This window comes from Agelaius phoeniceus, chromosome 31 (genome assembly GCF_051311805.1).
Source record: "Agelaius phoeniceus isolate bAgePho1 chromosome 31, bAgePho1.hap1, whole genome shotgun sequence".
In the NCBI taxonomy this organism is placed as follows: Eukaryota; Metazoa; Chordata; class Aves; order Passeriformes; family Icteridae; genus Agelaius; species Agelaius phoeniceus.
This window is the reverse complement of record NC_135295.1, coordinates 1,352,463-1,366,652: the sequence shown is the minus strand read 5'-3', so window position 1 is coordinate 1,366,652 and position 14,190 is coordinate 1,352,463. Positions and strand designations below refer to the sequence as shown.

Below are 14,190 nucleotides of genomic sequence, written 5' to 3'. Positions count from 1 at the left end.
ATTTATTTGGCTGCCTCGGGCTTTGGGGTGCCCGGAGGTGTCGTGGCACCGAGGGGTGGCACAGGTGGCCCCGAGGGGTGGCACAGGTGGCACAAGGGGTGGCACAGGTGGCACAGGTGGCACAAGGGGTGGCACAGGTGGCACCATCCACCTGCTGCCCGGTGTGGGGTGCGGGGCTCGGCGCGCCAGGGGCCGGCCTGGCCTGGCCGGGCTGGGAGGAGAAGGCTCCGTGCTTCTGCCGTGAGTCACCGGGCGGCTTCTCCCGCCGTGTGCCCGGGAGGGGCCCCGCGCCCCCTCCCGCACCGCTGCTCACGGCGTTTGGGGCTTCCCCCGCACTGGGCAGCGCTTGCGGGACCCCAGAACCCGCAAGAAGCCCAGAACCGCCCGTCCCTGGCGGGGTGGCCGGGTGGGTACCCCCGCCCCAACGCTGAACCTCTGGGGTGCCTCAGGCCGCCCCCCGTCCCCGTCCGCCTGCGGAGCTCCCGGGCTCCCCCCTTCCCCACCGCGGTACCGGACGGCGCGGGGCCGAATGCCGGGACCCGCGGGCTCGGGATGAGCGGAATGCCGGGCCCCGAGGGGCGGGATGCCGGGGCACGGATGCCAGGGGAGGGCGGGATGCCGGAGTGGAGGGCGGGATGCCGGAGCCGGGCCGGGCGCTCGGGGCTCTTTCCCGGGCCGCTCCGGCCCCGGCGCTCCGGGCCCGCCCGGCCAAAGTCCCTGCGCCATGAGCGGGGCCCCGGGCGGCCGCCGCCCGACCTTCCCCGGGCTCCCAGGTAGGGCCGGGGCCGGGGCCGGGGGTTTTGGGGAGGCTCGGGGCGCTCGGAGCCCCGCACCCAGTGTCGGTCCCCGCAGGGGAGCGGGTGCTCGAGGAGGCGGCGGGCGCCCGGCGGCGCCGCGGGAACGGCGGCGGCTCCGTCCCGGGGACGCTGCTCTGCACCAACCGGCGCCTCGCCTTCCTGCCCGGCCAGGTGCGACGGGAACACCGGGAACACCGGGAACGGGACCGCGGGGCCCCGCGCCGCCTGCGCGGGGGGATCCCTGCCCCGGCGCGACCCCATCCCGGCACATCCCGATCCCATCCCGGCACATCCTGATCCCATCCCGGCACATCCTGATCCCATCCCGACCCCATCCCGGCACATCCCGACCCCATCCCGGCACATCCTGATCCCATCCTGATCCCATCCCGATCCCATCCCGGCACATCCTGATCCCATCCTGATCCCATCCTGATCCCATCCCGGCACATCCTGATCCCATCCTGGCACATCCTGATCCCATCCCAGCGCATCCCGATCCCACTCCGACCCCACCCCACCGTACCCCGACCCTCGGCTCAGCCCCACCCCGCCCCTGCTCCCATCCCAGCTCTATCCCAGCCCCTCCTGGCTCCTTGACTGCAGAACCGCCGGGTTCAGCCCGGGAACTCCTCGCTGCAGGACATAGCGGGGGACAAGGGACATAGGCGCCGATGTCCCACCCCCAGATCCATCCCCACCGCCCCTCCTGGCGCTGGGGGGGACACTCCGGGGCAGTTCCCAACCCTCCCCGCTCTCCCGCAGGCTCCTGGCTCCCGTGGCCTCCTCCGCTCCGAGGACGAGGTGGCCCTGCCCTGCATCCACAAGCTGGTGGCAGGTACTGGGGACACCTGGGGACACGCGGGATGAGCTGGGCGGGTCCCGGCGCTCCGCTGGCCCTGACAGCCTCATCCCCCCGACGCCAGCCAGCAGCTTCTCCAAGCCCAAGGTGCTCACGGCCAACTCCACCCTCAAGTTCATCCCGGAGGAGCTCGCCGTGTTCTGCCGGGATTTCCGCCTGCTCCGCTTCTCCTTCCCCGAGAACGGTTTGGCCCCGCAGGCGTTCCGGGTACGCCAGGGAGGGGCAGAAGGGCTGGACCCCCGCTCTGGGGTACCCCGCGGTTCTGGGGGGCTCCCATCTCACAGCCCAGCCCCGGCTGCCCTCGCAGGTGGCCAATGCCATCGCACAGGCACGGGAGGCGGCTGCGAGGCTGGGGGATGCTGCTGATGGCTGGGCCAGCTCTGGAGAAGCCATCCCAGAGGAGGAGGAGGAGGAGGATGAGGATGAAGGCTCGTCCACCACGCTGCTCTTCGAGAGCCTGCGGGACTGGGAGGAGGAGCTGCGGCGTCTCGGCGCTGCGGGCTGGAGGGTGAGCGCCGTCAATGAGCGCTTCGACATGGCCCCGAGGTACAGCCCCCCGCGCTGCCTGAGCCCCCCGAACGGCGCCTGAGATTCTGGGGGACCCCACCCCGTGTCCCACCTTCCCACAGCCTCCCCCAGTACCTCTGGGTGCCCAGTGGGCTGCTGGACCACGACCTCAAGAGAACCTTTGCCCACTTCCAGGAGCGACGGGTGCCTGTGAGTGCCTGGGCGGGCCCTGGCAGGGCGGGGGGCACTGGGGAACGTGGGGATGTCACCCCCGTTTCTCTTGCAGCGCCTGTGCTGGCACCACCCGGGAGGGGGGGACTTGCTGAGAGCTGCCAGCTTCCACCCAGCCTCAGAGCCGGGCAGCGAGGACGTGAGGTGGGTGCCAGGGGCTCTGGGGTGGTGGCTGAGGGTTTGCCCCGGGGCTGGCACCACCTGGGGCTCCCGGGCTGGCACCACCTGGGGCTCCCTGTGCCCCCCCACCTTGGGCTCCCTGTGCCCCCCAGGTGCCTGGAGGAGCTGCTGCTGGGGGGCCGTGGGCCCTGTGTGTTGGCTGACACGGCTGAGCTGCCCACTCTGGCTGACATCCAGCTTGCCCACCTGAGGCTGAGGGCGCTCTGCCTGCCAGGTAAGGGGCACCAGGGGGACATTGGGGACCCCCTAACCCCCCTGGGAGGGCTGGGATTCCCCCCATCTGAAACCCCATCCCGTGGGATGCAGGTGCAGTGGCAGAGGAGAAGTGGCTCTCGGCCCTGGAGGGGACACGCTGGCTGGACCATGTGCGGTGAGCAGGGGAGGTATTTTGGGGTGTAGGGAGGTATTTTAGGGAAAATTCACCCTAAATCCCATGGTGGAATGTCCCCCCTGGCACCATGGGGTGCTGGGGGCATTGTGGTGGGTGCAAGATCCACCCAAATGTGTGACTGTGACATTTTGGGGGTGCCCTGAACCCCTGGTTTTGCCCCCCAGCTCTTGCCTGAGAAAAGCAGCGGAGGTGGCGTCGCTGCTGGTGGGGAAGCGCTGCTCCGTGATCCTGCAAGGTGGGGGCTGGAAAAAGATGGGAGGGGGCTGCAAAGGGACCCCCCCCTCACCGCTCTGTCCCCTCAGAACCCTCAGACCGGGACCTGAACTGCCTCCTGGCCTCTCTGGTGCAGCTCCTGGGGGACCCCCACGCCCGCTCCCTGCCCGGCTTCCAGAGCCTGGTGCAGAGGGAGTGGGTGGCAGCCGGGCACCCCTTCCCACGGCGCCTGGGGCTGCTGTGCCAGGACAGCCCCCGGGAGGAGGTGAGACCCCGGCTCCTGTCCCACAGACCCTAACCCTGAGACCCCCACTCCTGTCCCATCCCCAACCCTGAGACCCCCACTCCTGTCCCATCCCCAACCCTGAGACCCCCCCACTCCTGTCCCATCCCTAACCCTGAGACCCCTGCTCCTGTCCCATCCCTAACCCTGAGACCCCTGCTCCTGTCCCATCCCCAACCCTGAGACCCCCGCTCCTGTCCCATCCCTAACCCTGAGACCCCCACTCCTGTCCCATCCCCAACCCTGAGACCCCCGCTCCTGTCCCATCCCTAACCCTGAGACCCCTGCTCCTGTCCCATCCCCAACCCTGAGACCCCCGCTCCTGTCCCATCCCTAACCCTGAGACCCCCACTCCTGTCCCATCCCCAACCCTGAGACCCCCGCTCCTGTCCCATCCCCAACCCTGAGACCCCCGCTCCTGTCCCATCCCTAACCCAGGGAGGAGGTGAGACCCCCACTCCTGTCCCATCCCCAACCCTGACACCCCCACTCCTATCCCACAGACCCTAACCCTGAGACCCCCACTCCTGTCCCACAGACCCCAACCCTGGCAGGAGGTGACCCCAGCCCATCCCCTATTTCCCCCCCAGGCCCCCGTGTTCCTGCTCTTCCTGGACTGCACGTGGCAGCTCCTGTGGCAATTCCCGGCGGATTTTGGCTTCACCGAGGCTTTTCTGCTGGCGCTCCACGACAGCAGCTTCAGCCCCTACTTCAGCACTTTCCGCTTCAGCTGCCAGCGCCAGCGGGGCCGCAGCAGCCTGGTGAGGGCAGGGCAGCAGTGCTGCACCCCCAGAGCTCCCATTTCACCCCTTTTTCCCCCCAATTTCAGTTTCTCCATGCCCATTCCAAACTGGGGACAGGCACCCCCAAACCCTCCCATTTCACCCTTTCTTCTCCTCACTCTCAGCTCCCATTTCACCCTTTCTTCTCCTCGCTCTCAGCTCCCATTTCACCCCTTCTTCTCCTCCTCACTCTCAGTTTCTCCATCCCCATTCCAAACTGGGCACGGGCACCCCCAGATCTCTCATTTTACTCCTTCTTCTCCTCACTCTGTTTCTCCATCCCCACTCCAAACTGAGCACCCCCAAACCCTCCCATTTCACCCCCTCTCCTTGCTCTGTCTCAGTTTCTCTATCCCCATTCCAAACTGGGGATATCCCCATTCCAAAGTATGGATGGGCACCCCCAGATCTCCCATTTCACCCCTTCTTCTCCTCACTCTGTTTCTCCATCCCCATTCCTGGCACTGGGCACCGCCAAACCCTCTCATTTCACCCCTTCTTCTCTTCACTCTCAGCTTCTCCATCCCCATTCCAAACTGGGCACGGGCACCCCCAGATCTCCCATTTCACCCCTTCTTTTCCCGCTCCGTGCCTCAGTTTCCCCATCCCAAACCTGGAACTGATTTCCCCACCCTTGCCCTGCAGCCCCGGCTCCCCAGCCAGACCTACCGGCCCATGGGGGGCTGGCAGGACCCCGGGGGGCACAGGGGAGACCCCCGGCCCTGCAGCTTCCCCCCGGTGTGGGCCTGGGGCCGGCGCTACACCCGGCAGCAGCGGGAGCAGTTCCGGAACCCTGCGGGACCCCCGGGCCCTGCTGGGCCCCTGACCCCGAGCACGGTGAGTGGGGCTGCCCTAGGGGGGGCTGCACCCTCCCATTTTCCCTCATTCCCTATTATTTCCCCCCATTTCCCAATTCTTTCAGCCCCTTTTTATTCCTATTTTTTCACCCCATTTTTCCCTCCTTGTTTTCCCTTCAAGGGAAAATCCCAAAATGGGATTTTTTGTTTTTTTCCCCTTTTTTGTTTTCCCCTATTTTTTCCTAATCCCAGTTTTGCTCCTTCCCCAGCCCGCAGAGCCCTGCCCGTGGGGGGAGCCCAGGCTGGTGCTGACTCTGGCCAAGGGCTCCTTGTGCCCCCACCCCCTGCCCTGGTGGAGCCGCCCCCCACTCCGGGGGTCCCCCTCAGGCAGCCAGGGGACACTGGGGGGGCTCTTGGGGACGTGCCAGCCCCCCCCGGGGCTGCTGCTGCCCTGCACCGCCGGGCCCTGCGTGCGGCTCTGGCACCGCTGCTACCTCAGGGGGCTGCCCCAGGAACAGGTACGGGGAAACTGAGGCACGGGGGGGGGGCTGGGGGTCCTGGTTTGGGGGGCCCAGCCCTGTCCTGATGTTTGGGCTGGGGGTGAGGATGGATTTGTGTCCATCCAGTGAATGTCTGTGTGTCCATCAGGGGATGGATGGATGGATGGATGGATGGATGGATGGATGGATGGATGGATGGATGGATGGATGGATGGATGGACGGACCCCATGTCTATCCATGGATGGATGGATGGATGATGGACAGACAGACCCCATGTCCATCCATCCCACCCTGTCCATGTCCCTGTCCTGCACTGGACATTCTGGTCCCCATGTTCCCATTGCTGTGTCCCTCTCCACCCTATCCCATTCTGGTCCCCGTGTTCCCATCCCTGTCCCGTGTCCTGTGTCCCCACCCCGTGCTGGACGTGCTCTCCTTGCAGCGAGGGCGCTTGGCCCCATCCCTGGCCGGGCTGGCTGAGGAGCTGCAGCTGCTCCAGGAGCGACTCCGTGCCTGGAACCTGCGGAGACCCCACTAAGACCCCGAGGACACCTGAGCCCACCCCAGGATCGCTCGGGCCTTGGGGGCTTTGAACACCCCGGTGCCTCCGGCTGCTGCCCACAGCCGCCCCCGGCTACCTCTGGGTGCTTGTTACTGCCGGGAAGGGCGGAGCGGCGGCTCCCGAGGTGTCCCCGATGCCGGACGGACGCTGCGGGGTCTCGGTTTTCCATTAAATTTGTGCTGCCTCCATGAGGCTCCAGGAACTCAGGGATGGGGACTGGAATGGGGACGGGATGGTGACACTGCGGGAGCCCAGATCTGGGACCTCCGGCATTGAGGACCCTCCTGGCCGCGAGGGCTGTGTCGCGCCAGAAGGGCCATGTCGCGAGAGAAGGTCCAAGTCGCGACAGAAGGAAGGACAGCCGCCCTCGCCCCCACTCAAGATGGCGGCCGCGCCTTCCCCTCACGACAGCACTTCCGCTCTCGTCCCGCTGACGCCGTGCTTGCGCGCTGACGTCACGCGCGTGCGTGCGTGCGTGCGGCGCCGCGCGCGCGGAGCGGGACAAGATGGCGGCGGGGCCGATCTCGGAAAGGAACCAGGGTGGGAGCGGCGGGACGGGCCCGGTGGCACCGGCGGCACGACGGGACTGGGGGAGCGCTGGGGGCACTCAGGGGGACACCGCGGGGGCGCTGGGGAGGCCTTGGGCGCGCCAGGGGCGCGCGGGGTGCGTGGGGACCGCGGGGGTGCTGTGGAGACCTTGGGTACATCCTGAGGGGGATGAGGGGTTCTTGGTTATCCTGGAAGGGGCTGGAGAGGATTTTGAGCTCCTTGGGACACGGTGGGAGGCGCTGGGGGGAGTTCCGGGGTTGTGGTGGGCTGTGCTTTATTCCCGAAGGAAAAAAAGGGGCTGGGGACCTCGTGGATTAAAGGCTGATGGGGAAGGGGGCTCGGGTTCGTGGGGGTCCCGGTTCTGATCTCGGTTCCTCGCAGATGCCACGGTGTACGTGGGGGGCCTGGACGAGAAGGTCAGCGAGCCCCTGCTCTGGGAGCTGTTCCTGCAGGCAGGGCCGGTGGTCAACACGCACATGCCCAAGGACCGGGTCACGGGCCAGCACCAGGGTGAGGGAGCCCCAAAAGCACCGAGCCGGGGGTGGGATTGGGGTGTGCAACAGGGGGGATCATCCTCTGTCCCTCCAAGAGATGTCCCTCTCTTGGAGCTAGGTTTTATGAGCTCTCCGAATCTGTCACACCTGAGATAGCTCTGGTGCATAAAATTAACGGGATGGGTTTTGAGGTGGTGTTGGAAGCAGAAAAAAGGTTTAAAAAAGGCAAAATAACAAAGCTCTTACAGAGAAAAAGCTGAGCTAAGGGTAAGAGGTTCTTCCTTTTGCTAAACTCCACACAAAGCAATTATTCCCTTTGTTCTCTTCTTTTTTTCGTGAATTACTTAGGGGTCCAGGATTCCTGTCCTGAAATCATTTGGATTTCTGTCCTGAAATCTTCTGGATTTCTGTCCAAGATTTCTGTCCTGAAATCCTTTTGGGGTCCAAGATTTCTGTCCTGAAATCCTTTTGGGGTCCAGGATTCCTGTCCTAAAATCCTTTTGGGATCCAGGATTTCCATCCAGGGTTTCTCTCCTGAAATCCTTTTGGGGTCCAGGATTCCTGTCCTAAAATCCTTTTGGGATCCAGGATTTCCATCCAGGGTTTCTCTCCTGAAATCCTTTTGGGGTCCAGGATTTCTGTCCAGGATTTCTGTCCTGAAATCCTTTTGGGATCCAGGATTCCTGTCCAGGGTTTCTCTCCTGAAATCCTTTTGGGGTCCGGGATTTCTGTCCAGGGTTTCTCCGCTGAAATCCTTTTGGGGTCCCACCTGAAATGCCCTTGAGGTGTGTTGAGCCCTTTTGGGGTCCCACCTGAAATGCCCTTGAGGTGTGTTGAGCCCTTTTGGGGTCCCACCTGAAATGCCCTTGAGGTGTGTTGAGCCCTTTTGGGGTCCCCCAGGCTACGGCTTCGTGGAGTTCCTGAGCGAGGAGGACGCCGACTACGCCATCAAGATCATGAACATGATCAAGCTCTACGGCAAACCCATCCGGGTCAACAAGGCCTCGGCCCACAACAAGAACCTGGACGTGGGCGCCAACATCTTCATCGGCAACCTGGACCCCGAGATCGACGAGAAGCTGCTCTACGACACCTTCAGCGCCTTCGGGGTCATCCTGCAGACCCCCAAGATCATGAGGGACCCCGACACGGGCAACTCCAAGGGTTACGCCTTCATCAACTTCGCCAGCTTCGACGCGTCGGACGCGGCCATCGAGGCCATGAACGGGCAGTACCTGTGCAACCGGCCCATCACCGTGTCCTACGCCTTCAAGAAGGACTCCAAGGGCGAGCGGCACGGCTCGGCGGCCGAGCGGCTGCTGGCGGCGCAGAACCCCCTGTCCCAGGCCGACCGGCCCCACCAGCTCTTCGCCGACGCGCCGCCGCCGCCCACCGTGCCCACGCCCGTGGTGACCGCGCTGGGGCCGGGGGTGACGCCGCCAGGTGGGTGACAGGGCAAGGGGCCAGGGGGTGGCACTGCCCTGGTGCTGAAATTCTGGGTGTGTTTGCAAGGGAGTGATGGGTCTGACTCTGTGTGCTCAGAGGCTCGTTTGTTATTACATGGCATTGCACTAAGTGTAGTTGGATATGGAATAAGTCAAATGTGTTCTGTAGAGGATATATGTATGTTATATATTCTGTATTCTATATATAGAATATGTAGTTGGATATAGAATTTAGACTGTATAAAAATACTAGACTATATAAAAGTACTATACTATATAAAAATACTATACTATATAAAAATACTACACTATACTAAAAATATTATACTATATTAAAATACTATACTATACTAAAATACTATACTATATAAAAATACTTTACTATACTAAAATACTAGACTATAAAAGTACTATACTATATAAAAATACTATACTATATAAAAATACTATACTATATAAAAATACTACACTATACTAAAAATATTATACTATATTAAAATACTATACTATACTAAAATACTATACTATAGAAAAATACTTTACTATACTAAAATACTAGACTATATAAAAGTACTATACTATATAAAAATACTATACTATATAAAAATACTATACTATATAAAAATACTACACTATACTAAAAATATTATACTATATTAAAATACTATACTATACTAAAAATGCTACACTATACTAAAAATGCTACACTATACTAAAGAATACAGAAAAGATACTGAATGCTAAAAAGATAATAATGAACAGAATATATAGAATATGTAGTTGGATATAGAATTTAGACTATATAAAAATACTAGACTATACTAAAAATACTATACTATATAAAAATACTATACTATACTAAAAATACTTTACTATGCTAAAATACTATACTATATAAAAATGCTACACTATACTAAAAATGCTATACTATACTAAAGAATACAGGAAAGATACTGAATACAGAAAAGATACTGAATACAGGAAAGATACTGAATGCTAAGAAGATAATAACGAATAGAATATAGAATATATAGAGTAATCATTCTGTATAGAATAAATAGTTGAAGATAGAGTTTAGAACATATTAAAAATACTGTTCTATACTGAATACAGAAAAGATACTGAATGCTAAGAAGATAATAACATATAGAATATATAGAGTAATCATTCTGTATAGAATATATGGTTGGATATAGAGTTTAGAACATACTACCAGGTCCCAGCCAAGCGTTTTCTCCCCGTGCCATTGCAGGCCTGCCTCCCCCCGGCTCCTTCCCGCCGCCGGTGCCGCCGCCAGGGGCGCTGCCCCCCGGGATGCCCCCGGCCATGCCCCCCCCGCCGATGCCCCCGGGCGCCGGAGCCCCCGGGCCGCCCTCGGGAGCTGCCCCTGCCGGGGGGCACCCCCCTCACCCTCACCCCTTCCCGCCAGGAGGGATGCACCACCCAGGTAGGGCTGCTGCGAGGGCTGGGCACCCTCCTCCTCCTCCTCCTGTCCTTCTTTCCCTTCTCCCTTCTCCCTTTTCCCTTCTCCTTTCCTTTCTGTCTCCTCTCCTTCCTTTATTCCTTTCTTCCTTTCCTTTCCTTTCCTTTCCTTTCCTTTCCTTTCCTTTCCTTTCCTTTCCTTTCCTTTCCTTTCCTTTCCTTTCCTTTCCTTTCCTTTCCTTTCCTTTCCTTTCCTTTCCTTTCCTTTCCTTTCCTTTCCTTCTCTCTCCTTCTCTCTCCTTTCCTTTTTCCTCTCCTCTCCTCTCCTTCTTTTTCCTTTCCTTCCCTCTCCTTCCCTTTCTCTCTTCCTTTTCCTTTCCCCTTCCCTTCCCTTCCCTTCCCTTCCCTTCCCTTCCCTTCCCTTCCCTTCCCTTCCCTTCCCTTCCCTTCCCTTCCCTTCCCTTCCCTTCCCTTCCCTTCCCTTCCCTTCCCTTCCCTTCCCTTCCCTTCCCTCTCCTTTCCTTTTTCCCTCCCCTTCCCTCTTTTCCATACACTTCAATCCCTGCTACACAGTGACACTTCAAACAATTCAAACAGAAACAAAATATTTCATTTCTGAATTAGAACTAATTTTAACTGACTGGTCCATTTAAGGAGTTAAGCATGTGGCATCCAGTATTTTTTTTATAATTATCAAAATAGTGAAACACAGCCTGAGTGGGGGTTTTGTGGTTGCTGAAGGATCTGGGGAATTCAGGAAGTTTTTGCTGTCTGGGAGGCACCTGGGCAGGGAGGGATGGTTTTGCCTTGAGCTGGGGAGGTGTGGGAGGCAGGCAGGAAGGCAGGAGCTGATTTTGGCATTAATAATTGAATTCAACCACTTTTTTTCCCCTGATTCCCCACATTTTGGCCCTGTGATCCTGGGAAGGAGCTGTGGCTGCATCTCAGCTCTGTGTTCAAAAGCACAGATTTTGTGAAATGTGCAGTTTAATGAATCCCTGGGATTTGTTTGATCCTGTGGCTCCAGAGCCACCCTGATTAGGGAGCTTTGTGTGATCCTGCTCTGGCCATGCCAGGAACAGATGCTGCAGGGCCTGAGCAGAGCCAATTACACCTGAAAGGGAAAACCAGGCTCAGGAGGAAATAATCATTTATTTGTTTTTGGGTTTTTTTAATGGGATAACTGGGAGAAGGGAAGTTTGGGGGAACCCTGCCTGCCCCAACCTCCAGCTCTGGATTCCTTTGGGAACTTGTCCAGATTCTCCAGGGATGGGGATTCCTCCCTGCCCCAGGGCTGCACATTCTCTTTATCCCATCCCTTTCCCACCCACTTGCATCCAAACCCTTTCCTTTTCCTTTCAAACTCCGTGTTCCCTTCTCTTTAACCCCTTCTTGGCCAGCAGGACCCCCCTCTGCACCCATGATTTCCAAACCCAGCTGCAATTTTGACTCCTGGGGGGGCTCCCTGGCACCCCTAACCCCATCCTCCCCCCTCCCCAGGAATGCCACCCATGCAGGTGCACCACGGCCCCCCTGGCATGGGGCAGCACCACCCAGGACCACCAGGCTCGGGAGGGCAGCCCCCCCCCAGGCCCCCCCCGGGGATGCCACACCCGGGACCCCCCCCCATGGGGCTCCCCCCTCGGGGGCCACACTTTGGATCTCCAATGGGTGAGTGGGGCCTGCTCTGGGCCACGAGGAGGAGGAGGAGGAGGAGGAGGGTGAAGGAAAATCTGGGGGATCTGGCACCCCCCCCTACTTTGGGGTCTTCACAGGGCTTCCTCATTGGGACCCTGCAACCCCCCCATGGGGATAGCCACAGTTTTGGGGTGGTTCTGGAGGCCCACGGGGGTCTTGGGAGCAATTCCTGATTTTGGGGAGTGTTTGCCAAGCTGGGTGGGGGCACCCCTGGGTGTGGGTGTGGGTGGCACCTCCAGGGAATTTTGGGAAGTGGGTTTGGGCTGGTGGATCATGTTCCTGCAGGGGGTTTTGGGAAATGGGTTTGGGCTGGTGGATCATGTTCCTGCAGGGGGTTTGGGGGTCTCTGTCCCCTGCCCTGGCACTGACTCCCCTCCCCTGTTTTTGGAGCAATTCCTGATTTTGGGGAGTGTTTGCCAAGCTGGGTGGGGGGCACTCCTGGGTGTAGGTGGCACCTCCAGGGAATTTTGGGAAGTGGGTTTGGGTTTGGATCATGTTCCTGCAGAGGGTTTGGGGATCTCTGTCCTTTCCCCTTGGCACTGCCCCCTGTTTTTGGAGCAATTCCTGATTCTGGGAATGTTTGCCAAGCTGGGTGGGGGGCACCTCCTGCATGTGGCACCCCTGGCTGTGGGTGGGGTGTGGTGGGCACCTCCAGGGAGCTTTGGGAGGTGGGTTTGGGTTTGGATCATGTTCCTGCAGGGGTTTGGGGGTCTCTGTCCTCTCCCCCTGGCACTGACCCCCCTCCCCTGTCCCCACAGGTCACCCTGGGCCGCTGCCTCACCATGGGCTCCGCGGGCCCCCCCCGCTGATGCCGCCCCACGGCTACAATGGACCCCCCAGGCCCCCCCCCTACGGCTACCAGAGGGTCCCTCTGCCCCCTCGACCGGCCCAGAGACCCCCTGGAGTCCCCCCACGAGGGCCCCTGCGGGGACCCCTGCCCTGAGGGGGGCACCCTGTGCTCCCCAGCCCTCCCCAGCCCTGGGCATCAACATTCCCACTCCTGCCAAGGCCTGGGGGCCATCCCCTGCTCCTCCCTTCCCTCCCCACTTCTTCCCCCTCTTTGTTTTTATAGTTTTTTATTGTTTTTCATTTTCTTCCCTCTCCCCATGTCTTCCCTGTTTCTCTTCCCCTGGAAGCTTTTCCAAGCTTCCTTTTTACTGGGTTTTGTTGGTTTTGTATGAAAAGCAGTGGCCAACCACTTGCAAATAAAGGATTTAGGAACCAAAAGGGTTTCTGGATTGGGACTGAGATCTCTTCCCTGCTTGGGCCATTGGGAAGAGCGAGGCTGGAGGGATTTGGGGCAGAGCTGAGCCATGGTTTGATCCCTGCTCCACCTGTGAGCCTGGAAGATTGTGCTCCCTTCAGCTGCTCCAAGGAATGTCTGGATTCCCATTCTTGATCTGCTCAAATCCAGGGAGCCGAGGTTGGACTCTGGAATATTTTGGTGCCAAGGTTTAAGCCAAAGTCAAACATTCCCCTGGGAAATCCTCAAAAGGTTTTTCCTGCCCCTGGGCAATGCCAGAGCCTCCAAGAGCTGGGAGTTTGTGGGGGGACATGGAAATGGGAATTTGCTGCTTCCTTCCTTCTTCATCCCTTCTTCATCTTCTTACAGCCAGGTGGGAGCCCAGGATGGGATGGAAGGGAAGGTTGGAACCCCCTCCTGATCCTTCACCTGCAGAAATGTGGGAAGAACCCCACGGGGATTGCTGGAATGAGTGGATTTGGGTGCCAGGGGTGGGAATGGGGCTTCCCTGTGGTGCTGAAGAAATCTCCAGCATCCAAAGGTTCCTGTCTGGATGCAGGGAGCCCCAGGGTGGCATTTCCCTGCTCCTCGGTCCTGGAAACCACCAGGATCCCCCCAGGGCATGGACACCACCATCATCATCATCATCATCATCATCATCATCATCATCATCATCATCATCATCATCATTATCCCCTTCTCCCCTGGAGGCACCCACTGTCACCCCATTTTATCCCCTCATCCCTGGTGTTCTCCTGTCATTCCCAGTCACATCCTCTCTTCCCTATGATTGTGATCCTTTATGAGCCCTGATTTTCTCCCCTTTCCTCCCATTTTATCCCATTCCCTTCATCTCTTTCCCAGTCACATCCTCTCTTCCCTATGTCTGCAATCCTTTATGAGCCCTGATTTTCTCCCCTTTCCTCCCATTTTACCCCAGTTTTTATCCCATTCCCTTCATCTCTTTCCCAGTCACATCCTCTCTTCCCCCTGACTGCAATCTTTTGTCAGCCCTGATTTTCTCCCCTTTCCTCCCATTTCACCCCAGCTTTTATCCCATTCCCTTCATCTCTTTCCCAGTTACATCCTCTCTTCCCTATGTCTGCAATACTTTATGAGCCCTGATTTTCTCCCCTTTCCTCCCATTTTACCCCAGTTTTTATCCCATTCCCTTCATCTCTTCCCTATACCTGCAATACTTTATGAGCCCTGATTTTCTCCCCTTTCCTCCCA

The 14,190-nt window shown here is 58.7% G+C and overlaps 2 protein-coding genes across 5 annotated transcripts; both read left to right on the top strand.

Moving 5' to 3' along the window:
- Window positions 1-237: 237 nt before the first annotated feature.
- On the top strand, window positions 238-6,119 carry MTMR11 (myotubularin related protein 11). Of its 2 annotated transcripts, XM_077192180.1 has the most exons (15): window positions 472-773; window positions 853-968; window positions 1,563-1,635; window positions 1,724-1,866; window positions 1,967-2,205; window positions 2,289-2,376; window positions 2,453-2,541; window positions 2,670-2,791; window positions 2,884-2,947; window positions 3,133-3,203; window positions 3,271-3,446; window positions 4,055-4,225; window positions 4,892-5,083; window positions 5,313-5,561; window positions 5,987-6,119. In XM_077192180.1, exons 1-15 carry the CDS (start codon window positions 584-586, stop codon window positions 6,080-6,082), a joined length of 2,079 nt encoding a protein of 692 aa, XP_077048295.1. In that variant the 5' UTR covers window positions 472-583; the 3' UTR covers window positions 6,083-6,119. The 2 variants fall into 2 exon arrangements, with proteins under 2 accessions (XP_077048296.1, XP_077048295.1); XM_077192181.1 differs by lacking the exon at window positions 2,289-2,376 and having other exon boundaries at window positions 238-773; window positions 1,967-2,167.
- Window positions 6,120-6,471: 352 nt separating this feature from the next.
- On the top strand, window positions 6,472-12,941 carry SF3B4 (splicing factor 3b subunit 4). Of its 3 annotated transcripts, XM_054651325.2 has the most exons (6): window positions 6,472-6,646; window positions 7,037-7,165; window positions 8,050-8,592; window positions 9,847-10,041; window positions 11,517-11,687; window positions 12,473-12,941. In XM_054651325.2, exons 1-6 carry the CDS (start codon window positions 6,613-6,615, stop codon window positions 12,655-12,657), a joined length of 1,257 nt encoding a protein of 418 aa, XP_054507300.1. In that variant the 5' UTR covers window positions 6,472-6,612; the 3' UTR covers window positions 12,658-12,941. The 3 variants fall into 3 exon arrangements, with proteins under 3 accessions (XP_054507300.1, XP_077048297.1, XP_077048298.1); XM_077192182.1 differs by lacking the exons at window positions 6,472-6,646; window positions 7,037-7,165 and adding an exon at window positions 7,909-7,934 and having other exon boundaries at window positions 8,021-8,592; XM_077192183.1 differs by lacking the exons at window positions 6,472-6,646; window positions 7,037-7,165 and adding an exon at window positions 7,952-7,977 and having other exon boundaries at window positions 8,021-8,592.
- Window positions 12,942-14,190: the final 1,249 nt, after the last annotated feature.

Bases quoted from the DNA above. Each gene is read 5' to 3' on its own strand.
- MTMR11 (XM_077192180.1), top strand. From the start codon at position 584: ATGCCGGGGCACGGATGCCAGGGGAGGGCGGGATGCCGGAGTGGAGGG. The intron at 2,206-2,288 runs GTACAGCCCCCC...ACCTTCCCACAG, and splicing joins CGCTTCGACATGGCCCCGAG to CCTCCCCCAGTACCTCTGGG. The intron at 3,204-3,270 runs GTGGGGGCTGGA...CTGTCCCCTCAG, and splicing joins CTGCTCCGTGATCCTGCAAG to AACCCTCAGACCGGGACCTG.
- SF3B4 (XM_054651325.2), top strand. From the start codon at position 6,613: ATGGCGGCGGGGCCGATCTCGGAAAGGAACCAGG. The intron at 7,166-8,049 runs GTGAGGGAGCCC...GGGGTCCCCCAG, and splicing joins GGTCACGGGCCAGCACCAGG to GCTACGGCTTCGTGGAGTTC. The intron at 8,593-9,846 runs GTGGGTGACAGG...GTGCCATTGCAG, and splicing joins GCCGGGGGTGACGCCGCCAG to GCCTGCCTCCCCCCGGCTCC.